Here is an 11,472-nt window from a genome sequence, read left to right as displayed (position 1 = left end):
TATATATATATATAATCAAATTGGTGAAAAAAAAATAAAATTAACAAAGAAATAGGCATTTGACATTGAAGTTCACGTTAACTCTCGAAGTATCGCGGGATTAGGAGTGAGATTTCCAAGCCAAAACGAGCCCGTTGTTGAACCAGCACAGCAGTAGGGAGCGGAGAGAGGGAAATAAGTCGGGGTTTGTTTCAGGGAGCAGACCTCAGCTGTCCACTATGTCACTATCGCTGTTGGTGAGACGAAAACACGGACGAGTTCGCGGTTTCCGGTGATTTTTCAACCACCGGCAGGTTGAAGAGGTTTTTATTTTTGTCGGGTAGATAAACCGGAGGGAAATGTCTCACTGGATGTGGGGTCCGCTGCTGCTCTTCTTCGCGTGTGAAGTACAAGCTCAAGTGGAAAGTGAGTACAGTCACGGCTACTGCCTGTTAGTGTGTACTTTCCTTTTTTTTTTAAAAGAATAAATCTTTTTGCAAATCATTTTATCTGTATAAAATTGCTGAATTCATTGCGGTTTTTCCTGTTAAGCTAGCAGGACAAGTATTTCCGCTCGTGCAGAAAAGCAGCTGTAGATTAGCTGGCTAAAAAACATTTTTACTCCACTAACCTCACTATAAGAAATGGGTCGATAAGAAGTTAATTATAAAAGTTGCACGTGCCTGATGTCAGTGGAATAAAACTAAAGGAAAGTCAATAAAATGCAGCAAACTACAGTCTGTCTGGGTAAAGTAGTTTTAAGTTCATATAATTGCACTTATAAGAAAGTTAGAGGCAACAGCAGGTGAAAAAAATTGATTTTACTTACTTTATTAAACTAGATGCTTTACGTAATGAATTTTTTAAAAGTCAAGTTACTCGATCATATAAAAATATGTTGGCATTGAGATTGGGTTCCTTCAGCTCATTCCTTTCAAACAGGCTGAGGAATGAAAACATCCATAGTTAACCAATTATTCTTCCTGATTTGTGGGAGAAAAACATCTTGGGAGGCAATGGAAGCAGATGATCAGATGATGCACTTAATTGATCCTGGTATATCTGATGCTTGGCCTGACAAAAAATATGTTTGTACTCATTATCAAAGAAAATCTTCCATCAAATCTTGTCCATTAGCAGCAGTGGAGATTAAGAGAGCATTCAGACTGAATGGATTTTTGATTTTCTTGGAAACTGTCAGAAGATCAACAACTGTCAAAGAGAAGGAATGTGAACATCTTGTAGCGCATGACGGCTTGAATTTCTTTGAGATGGGAAGTAATTTTGAATTAAAAACAATTGTCTAATCCCAATCTCTGGGCATTTGTCGTAAAAAACAAACATCTAATTGCTCTTACATAAAATGGAGATCAGGCTGTGAATGTATGGCATATAAAACATAAATGATACGCAAATATTTCACCTAAGCAGTCCTGTAGTGCAGTGTTTGACTTGCTGACATTGCAGTGGCAAGAATTGTGATTGGATATATTCTGCAGCTCTCCAGAAACCTATTTTGGTGAGCAGCAGCTAGCATTTGAAAAGTCAAAATTAAGGCAAACTCTTTAATAAAACTCCTATAAAAATCAGTGAAGAATTCAGGTTTATGTTGATGACTAATCTCAATTTCAGTGTTGTATTTTTAGTCCGTTTTCAACCAAATTTTGCTTGGCTGTTGGACAGGCCTGTCACTATAACAAATTTTGTCCCAGAAATTATTTTTGATAAACGATGATATTGTCATTTTGAGACCATTTTTAACAAATAAATAATAATAATGGCTTATTAATGCGAGTATACCCACTCAAACATAAAAGAAAAACCCTTTTAATTTCTAAAAAACATTTTAACATTGGAACTGGAAAACATTTCGAGCATAGAAAAGCAAACAAAACAACAATAATTAAAATGGATTATGATGTCTTGATAATCAAAATGGCAATAAAAAACGGTAATCATCTCAGACGGGAAAAACGGGCCAAAGTGTCAGGTAGCTCACGCTAACAGTTCATACCAGGTGTCAAAGTTTCAGTGTTATTGCACTAATTTATCATTCCATTAATTGATTCATTGATAATTGTGACCAGCTTACTGTTGAGCCCTTCAAAAACACTTCCGTAATCCAAGAGAAAAATTAAATGTTAACTCGTACTGTTCACGTTGTTGATTCTAACGGGCACAGCCAAGAGCCATCTCCTCTAGCAGCCTGTGTCGTAGCGCAGCAGTAGAAGACTCTGACTGAAGATTGTGATTCCCGGACGTCCATGTGACCGTCTGTGTCGTGTTGTGTCCTCAGACCGCGTGACGTTCCTGCCGGGGGCGTTCCAGAACGTGAACGTCTCTCTGAACGAGACGGTGGAGGCCGTGGTGACCCGGATCCCTCCGGACGTGGCCTTCATCACGCTGCAGTTCCACACGCTGCACCGCAACGCCACGCTCTCCTACACCAGGGTGAGAGGAACAGGGATTACTTTCATGCATCCGCTCACTGCAGTAAATGACATGCAGTGAAACCCGAGGAAATGGGATTTACTTACCAGATAAATGATGGACTGTTTGTGGCAGAAGCTTTATTTCCTTTAATGTTCCTGTGATTTCAGGTGTAGATTCAGGGAACCGGGCGAGTTAAATCAGCAAAACAAGTGCGTTTTTAATTTCTCCCGCTAATGCTTGGGGTCACGCAGTGCGTTAAAACCGTTCTGCCGCCACGGAATGAATGAATGAGGCTTTGTGAGGCGGGTCGGCTGACCCCCTGAGAGAAGTCCCAGTCAGCTGATGTACAGTCCTCAGGTCATGAGCAGCAGACGCAGCGTCTTCCAGGAGATGGAGGGGGGTAATCAATCTTCTGACCTGGGTCCCAGGAGTCTCAGAGGGAAAAAGAAAAATCTCCCTGCGGGGTCAAGGTGGCAGGTCGGGGAATGTTCTGATTATTCTGGAAGCAAACAAATCTGTGATTAATTGCCTGTTTCAGACGGCAGAGAGGAAAACGGCTCCAATTCTGCTAAACTTGTCCAAATATAAGGGGAAGTAGAGTTTTTCAGCAACAAGACAGTCATTCTAAAGATTTTAACTTCCTGTTTATGATATATTTAATGAGTTCCCCTTTTTTTCCTTTCTTTGATTGATTACTTTAATGATTTTTTTGGTTGTAGCTACACCTTTCATAACAAATATTGCTGGACAACTTATAATTTTAAAGAAATGGCATAATAATCCAAGAACAGATTCTCAAAGACCAATAAACTTAAATTTCTAATGAATGTATAACAGTGAAAGTGGGACACAGTTAAAATATCCAAAATAAATAAAGAAAACAGAAACAACAAATGAAATTAATCATGGGCTTTGTGGGTAGAGTAGTCGTCTTGTAATCGGAAGGTTGCAGGTTCGATTCCAGCTTCCTCCTGCCATGTGTCGATGTGCCCCTGGGCAGGGCACTTAACCCCAAGTTGCCTACCGAGCTGCCTATCGGTATAAATGTGTGAGCGTTTGTGAGTGCGAATGGGTGAATGTGGCTCTAGTTTAAAGCGCTTTGAGTGGTCAAAATGATCGGATAAAGCGCTATATAAGTTCAGTCCATTTACCATGATGTTTCTGTATACAAAATTGCTCTTCAAAGAAAGCTCTAATTGAGACCTAAGAACCAGACTAAAGACTTTAGTCATCCAGTTTTTGGTTGGTAGAAAGAAAATAGAGAAGAACAATAAATCATCCAAATGGAAATGATGAATCTCAAAAATCATCTCCGAATCTAATTGTGACCCTGAAAATTGGAATCAAATCCATTGACATAGAGAGCAATCTGAAGGCGACACATAAAAACTTGATCAGTTATGGATTATTGAGTATTTCCTACAGATGGAGCCTCTGCACTGGATCCGCAGTAGGCTGTGGTTGTTGCTGGAGTTACAATGAAGCTGTGATGGAGAGGAACAACAACAAGCCGGTTTTTGTTGAGTCGCAGTTAATTGTTGACTGGTTTCTTTGTGGTCCGACAACACGGAGCCAGACTAGTCCCCAGTTACTGCTCTGGTGAAAATTGCGGTTTAAAGATCTCCTGATTGGGATACAGTTGTGATGGAAAAATCTTTTTGTAGGCTAAATAACTACCCTTTAATTAAAGCTATATTATTTTGATTAATGAAGAAATAACCAACCCTCTTCAGTGTGGAAGTTTAAAGAAGACAAACTCATTTGTTTTCAGTGCTAACAAGATGTTTTTTTTTATGCAGAGTTTGTTGTTTAAAACAAACTCTCGTATATAACTTTACATTTATCTTCAGCCTAACTGCTACTAACTCTGCTTTTTTCTTTCACGAGACTGATTAGTGCGTCCGAATAGAATGGATAAACGACTGAGCTTGACGTCTGTGTTCCAGATTCCAGATGAGAGTCTCTCCCTAACGGCCGTGGACTCCGGCCTCCTCTCGGCTCTGCAGCCGGCCCAAACCCAGCTGCTCTTGTTTCTGTCTTCTCCCGAAGAGGAACCCGTCTCTGGGACCGGAGTCTTCCTCTCTTACTCAAGCACTGGTAAGGAGAGCAGGAAGTTGCGCGCTCTCAGTCACAAAACGCGTTTCTGCAAAAGATTTTACCACAAGCTGAGAAGCAAACTATTTATTTGGTTATATTTTCCAGCGCCGGTCCCTGGAGCCTGCAACCTGGAGTCCAGCCTGGACGTGGATCCCAACGTCTACATCAGCTACAACCTGTACGAGACCACCGTCCGCTTCGGTCCCGCTAATTTAGGAAATGAGAGGTGAGGCGGAGAGAGTTTGCTTCACTTCCTGTTTAGCCACTCTGGTTGCAGGCTTCAACAACTCTGCAAACACACAAAGCAGATCTGTTTCCTTTTTCTTTTTCTTTTTTTCCATGAATATTTCTGAGTATTAAACCTCGATGACTAATTACTAGGAAACATTTCCAGTGGTTTTTAGATCGAAACACAGTTTTTCTTTTTTTTTCCTGTCAACTTGCAATGTCACTGGGGTTTAGCAAGCAGCTACATTAGAAACTACTTATCTGATTTGTTTTTAGAGAAGACAGGAAGTCAGTTTCTAATTTAGATCAACATCTACACTGCAAAAAACACAAAATCTTACTAAGTGTTTTTTGGTCGAGTTTCTACATCAAAAGTACAATTGAAATAAGAGAAAGCTAACTTAAAAGTAACTTTTCTGCAAGAAATAGGAGCTTGTTTTAAATGATTAATTCCTTATAAGAATTCCTGAGGAAAATTTCTTGGTATGAATTAAATAATCTACTTGTGGAACTAGTGCTTTTTCATTTATTAATATGAAGGAAATATTTAGTTAAAACAAGCTCCTATATATTGTTGAAAAGTTGCTTGTAAGTTAGTTTTCTCTTTCTTCAAGACATTTGCACTACAAACTAGACCAAAAGCACTTGGTAAGATTTTAAGTTTTTCCATCGTAACTCATCACAAAGAATTAAAAAGCTGCAATTTTAGCTCTGAAATGTTGTAAAACCTTCACACGTTGGTAGCAGGAACTCGTTTTACTGTTGGTTTGTGACTTTCAGACGTCGTACTGGTGCAGGAATGAAAGTAGAGCAGGCTGATGCATGCCAGCTGCTTATCAGCGCCGCATCGCGTTTGTGTCCCGCCCGGACGAATGAAGTGAAAACGCGCCAGTCAGTGTCTGTTTTGTCTGCACATGATGCACCAACAACAATTAAACAGCACTGTTTACCGTGGGTAATGAGATCCACAATCATTTTCATGTGACAAAGACGTATGGAAAGTTTACTGTTTGCATATGAGGCAGCAGTCTGATCAAAATCAGTCACTGAGGTTTTTTAGAGTTTACATTTATGGGCCAAACGTGACCCAGAATGTGGTCGGCCTCAGGCTTCTCTAGTACGTTTAATTAGCTCAGAGGAAGCCAAACAAAACTGCACGATGTGAAGTCGTGTTAATTTGCTTATTAGTCTAAATTAAAGGCACAGAAAAAATCTGTTCTGTAGAGAATCTGCCATCAGAGAAGCATTTGTATTTTGAATAATTCTTTGATATTTTTTTTATGTAGGAAAACGTCAGGCAGCTAAATTAACCTAATACTGGTCATTTAAGTTACAGAAGTTTATGCACAATTCTATTTGTGAAAAATGTGGATCTCTAGTCTACATATAACTAGCAGCTTAGCCTGTTAAGGAAAGAGAACAAGGTGCAGAGTTTCATTAGACTGTAACAAGTGCAGCACAAAGCACAGGCAGCCCCACCCTGCTCTTCTGTCAATCACATCCCTGATCATTTGCTCTTGCCTCACTGGAAGATGCAAAATGAAAAATTAAAACACCAAAAAGTTGCACTGCTGACTCAAGTTAAGCTCTAAAAACTAAATCAGTGAAATTGTACTAAATAATATGTCTGGTTTACATTAGACTTAAACTTAATTAGTCGGGTCGAGTTGAGTTGGATATTTTTTTATTTTAGGTAGATATAAGCTCTCTCTGTCTTCGTTTTCCCTTGTCAGAGGCCAAACTCCTGCAGCCTGCGACGTGTCGACGGCAAGCAACACGCGCTGGCGCCTGGAGTACGATGTCTACCAGTACTTCCTGCCCGAGAGCGACCTATCAGAGAGCAGCCTGTTCAGCGGCCTCCAGGCCGTCGCCAACGCCCGAGGCATGGCGGCGAGCGGCAGACTGGTGAGAACCAAAACGTGCCAAGTAAACTATACGTTTAGCGACGCGTCGACAATCAGCCTGTTTCCTGTAAGGTGGTGACGCTGAAGTCGACGGATAAGACGGCCATGGCGTTCAGCTCCATCCCCGGTCAGGGCGTCATCTACTCCGTCATTGTCAGAGACCCCATGTTGAACACCTCCGCCTCCTACGTTCCCGCCCACACCTACGCCTGCAGCTTCACCTCCACTCTGGACGGCTGTCAGACGCTCGGTTAGCATCTGTCGTAGCCGCTGATTTAAAATCAGTGTTTTAAAGGGTTTATTTTAAGTTAGGTGTGAATGTGTTGCAGGAAAAATATCGACAAAAATCTTCTTCACCATCGCTGGCTTGGCAGGCTTGTTCATCTGCTTCTTTGGCCATCGATTCTTCAAATGTGGTGAGTCGACACGCAAATAAATGTATTCTTATCTTTTGGTGATGTTGAACCTGCTTTGTGATACTTAAAATGGGAATCCCTCAATGGAACTCTAATTTGGAGATCTAACAAATGGGCACCCTAACCAGGGATTTATGAGCGTTCTGCTGAGTCTGCTGATTACATCTAAAATTCAAACTGCATTTTTGCAGACTTTGCAAACTTCCAGTTCTGGCCAGCATTATTACTCTGAAGACCTTATTTAGGGTTTGGACAGTTACTTGAAATCCTTCAAAATGCCTTCATTTCAATTAGGCCTCTTTAAGGTTTGGGAAGTTCTTGATTTCTGCAGAAAGTCCTTGAAAGTGCTTAGTTTTGTAATAAATTGCAATCAGACGTTTGATTAAAACCCAACATTTGGAAAACATTTACAGTTGGACCAGATTTTTACGTACACCTAATTAAAGACATGCACATTTGTTTCCTCACATTTAAGTTAGATTAAAGTAAGTTTATCTTTAGATTAGTTAGAATTATCAGTAATTTTATGTGCCGTAAAATGATTTTTTAGCTTGCATTGTCCCTGCTGTAGAATGTCGAATACTGCCACAAGACATTGTTAATAACAGTAATAAATGATGTCATATGGTAGTGATTGAAAATGCTTGAGAAGTGCTTGAATTTTGCTGTGTAAAGTGTACGTACCCTGCTTATCTTAACAGGCAAGTTGTACAAACCACAGAAGTGAATGGAAACAGCTAGAAGTCTTACTTCTCAGTCCATAGCTTGTTTTTCTGGTTTAGGATTCTCAAGATGCTTCATGCCTCTCCATCACATCCACCTAATGCTACACAGTGACTGGAAAGGCAGTGCAATTATTATGGGGGAACACAGATGTTTTGTATCAACAGAGGGCTCACACTCGGTTGGGCTCACGCGTATAAAAAGCCGCTCTAAAACGAGACATTTTTTAAGCTGAGAAACAATATGCTCACAAACAACATCCGTGGTTTCACATGCTACATCGCCATTCATGTATGTTTCAGAAAAATGTTTTAAAATCACTTACAAACTATGAAAAACGATAGAAAGGCATGAAAATATGATGAAGGTAACACTTTAGGAAGTCAATGGAGCTAATGTGAGTCAATCTACTTCCTGTTTGGGTTAATTTGTCCTCCTCTCTTCCTGTGGTTCAGAGCTGTTCTGCATGGGATTCAGCTTTGCTGCGTTTTTCTTCTTCGTCCTCATCACAAGGACCACGCAGCTGGACTATGACAGTAAGACCCTCCTCCTGACCTCCTGACCCATTCACAGTGTCAACAAGTTGGGATTTACTTGATTTTTGTTTTAATTTTTTTTTCCCCCCACTCCCAGTCCGGCTGACCGTGTCCGCTGTGGTGGGCGTGGTGGGCGGCGTCGTCCTGGTGATAAGCTGGTGGCGCTTCGGCTCCGTCATGGCCTGCGTGGTCGTGGTCGGCCTGATGCTGGGCTTCCTCGTCGCTGCCATCGTCCTCTTCACCCCGCTGGGTACAATCCGTTACAGCGCAGCCGTTCCTTGTTGCTGTTTTTTCCTCGTCTTGTCTTGATTTTTAAATCTGTGCGTTGCCGTTTGAACACAGGAGACCTCGACGTGTTCAGAAACTCGGACGTGGTTTTCTGGGTGACGTTCTGCTGCATCATGGTCACACTTCCGCTGTTGTTCGTGCGGTGGCCCAGAGAGGTAACATATTTCACACTCTGGTTATCTGACAGCACCTTGGTCTGGTGAGCATTGCCTAGTTACCACAGATAGTGCAGCAAAACACCAGCCTTTCATTCACTTTGCCTGTGGCAGATGGAGAAGGAATGTGTTTTTAAATAAAAACGTGTGCTAATTATGCTAGATTTTTAGGAGTATGAGTGAAGTGGGATTTGTACAAATGTAAGCCACACTTTTCAGATTTTATTTCAATTTTTTTTTTTATGTTTATATGAAGCACCACATTATGAAAGTTATAGGGTGTGAATACTTTTGCAAGCCAATGTATGCCTTTACTAATAACTTTATTAGTTTAGTGGATCAAAGTGGATGTATTGGTTTGTTTTTAGTTGTAAGCTATTTAACAAGTTTATGCCATGCTGCCAGAGCTGTTGCCTTGCAGCAAGAAGGTTCTGGGTTCGATTCCCGGCCCCGGTCTTTCTGCATGGAGTTTGCATGTTCTCCCTGTGTATGTGTGGGTTTTCTCCGGGTACTCCGGTTTCCTCCCACTGTCCAAAAACATGACTGTCAGGTTAATTGGCCTCTCCAAATTGCCCCTAGGTGTGTGTGTGTGTGTGCATGGTTGTTTGTCCTGTGTGTCTCTGTGTTGCCCTGCGACAGACTGGCGACCTGTCCAGGGTGACCCCGCCTCTCGCCCAGAACGTTAGCTGGAGAGGCACCAGCACCTCCTGGCCCCACTAAGGGACAAGGTGTAAAGAAAATGGATGGATGCCGTGCTGCCACCTGCTGGTAATTTTGCTGCTACTGCAAGTTGGTGGAAAAAGGGATCAGATTATCGGAATGTTCTGCTGGTGCCCCCTGGTGGGCACCAGGAGGCTTGTAGCTTGTAAGTTAGATGCTTCTAGTTTCTGTTTATCAGTGAAGGCAACATGAGTACAAATCGTAGCTCATTCTTCTCCCACCCAGATAAAGATGCATAGAGGGTCAGAGTGGGTCACTAACCTGGTTAGATGTAAAAATGGCCACCATGTTTGAGCTTCTCCTCGCTTCCTGTTTACTGCAGGGAAACATCGTGACGTGCGGCATCGTCGGGGCCTACGCCGTGGTGCTGGCCGTCAACGCCTACGTGTACACCAGCCTCTCCTACATCACGCTCAACATCCTGAAGCGCTTCCTCAACAACAACTTCAGCGCTGCCTTCACGGACGCGCCGTTCCAAACCATCGGTGAGTTTTCATCAACTTGTTTCAGCACAAGCCGTGATTGGATTTTAACCGCCTCGCCGTGTTCTCCTGCAGACTACGCCATGATCACGGTGTGGGCGTTGCTGGGCGTGTGCGGCGTGGTGCTGCAGCTGTACCGCGAGCGCTCGCGGCCCTTCTTCCCGCCCAGCCCGTACCTCATGTGGCTGCAGGAGCGTGAGCGCCGCAAGACCAACGTGCTGGACCCGAGCCACCACGTGCCCTCGCTGCCCGGGCGCCTGGTAGAGCGGGTGCGGCAGCTCATCGGGCGGCGGGAGCCGGCGGGCGAGCACACGCCGCTGCTGCTGTGACAGACTGCCACCTGCTGGTAGTTTTGCAGAGTTGCGGCGCAGACGAACAGGAAATGATTCGATGAACTTTTAACACTGATGGTACGCGACTGAAGATCTGCAGAAAGACCAAAAATCCTTCAACCACTACCTTTTTACTCAGCTCTTTTTTTAAAGCAACACAGATTTTTACCTGCACAATGAAACGTGGGAGCCGCCATCTTTCTTTCCTTCACTTCCTTTTAGATCAGGATCCAGAACTCTGGAGGCTTTCAAATGCTTCCTCCAATCAAGACTAAGCATATAAACAGGTCATCCCTCTGCAGACTTCTTCATATTTTGCACACTGGATTCTATTAAATTATATGATGTTATATTGTTTAGTGCTGTGATGCAGTTTTTGAAACTTTACAGATTTGTTTTTATTCATTTAAATGTTTTAATATCGGACAAAGATGACCTTAATCAACAAAATGTGCTTCTCGGATCATGACTTCATTTATTTGTGGAAAAAAGATGATCCGAACCCAGCTGGCCCGCAGCATCTCGTTCGCCAAGACTTTGACCATCAAAACATTTAATACATTTTTTTTCCCCCTTTTGGAGTAACTTTGATAGGTCAGTCACACCTAGGAACACTTTCCTCCTCCTTTCTCTTCAGACTGAAGGATGTTATCTGGTCCTGATTGTTTTTATCCAACTTCATGTTAAGCAGGTTCTAATTAATATTCAACAAATCTGACATATGATTCATTAGGTCGTTATGTATGTCCCCAGGTTATCTTTGTCTATTTGTTCTGAGATGTGCGAATGTGACAACAGTTCATCGCAGCAGCTGGTTGCCATGGCGTTTCTCAGGGGTTTTGACACACAGCTTTTCGACAGAGTACTGACGACGGATGGTCAGATTTCTGAAGCAATTGAATATTTTTTGTTCAGACAAGCCAACATGTTTGTAAGATTAACCCATTTGAATTTTAATGTATTGATATTTAATAAAATGCCTTGAATGTAATGTGCCTTCAGTTTTTAATAAATGGCTGTTTTCCCTTCAAACTAATTTTCCCATTAAAGTTGCTCATAATGCTGCCAACACCATGCTGAACAGTGGGAATGATGTTGAAAGAATTGTCATTTGAAAATAGGATTTTGAGATGACTCTGGATTTTAGTCTTACTATTCAAGTCTTAAGGAAAAACCAAA

At 42.1% G+C, this 11,472-nt stretch overlaps 1 protein-coding gene across 1 annotated transcript; it reads left to right on the top strand.

Annotated features, from left to right (window-relative positions):
• The first annotated feature begins 111 nt into the window (after positions 1-111).
• On the top strand, positions 112-11,289 carry tm7sf3 (transmembrane 7 superfamily member 3). Its single transcript, XM_008401409.2, has 12 exons — positions 112-405; positions 2,276-2,430; positions 4,359-4,509; positions 4,615-4,735; positions 6,471-6,642; positions 6,714-6,891; positions 6,971-7,057; positions 8,236-8,316; positions 8,414-8,566; positions 8,659-8,759; positions 9,802-9,964; positions 10,037-11,289. Exons 1-12 carry the CDS (start codon positions 339-341, stop codon positions 10,288-10,290), a joined length of 1,683 nt encoding a protein of 560 aa, XP_008399631.1. The 5' UTR covers positions 112-338; the 3' UTR covers positions 10,291-11,289.
• The last annotated feature ends 183 nt before the right edge of the window (positions 11,290-11,472 follow it).

Source organism: Poecilia reticulata, linkage group LG23, assembly GCF_000633615.1.
Source record: "Poecilia reticulata strain Guanapo linkage group LG23, Guppy_female_1.0+MT, whole genome shotgun sequence".
Taxonomy (NCBI): Eukaryota; Metazoa; Chordata; class Actinopteri; order Cyprinodontiformes; family Poeciliidae; genus Poecilia; species Poecilia reticulata.
Note: the sequence above shows the minus strand (reverse complement) of the source record. Positions and strands in the feature narration are given on the sequence as shown.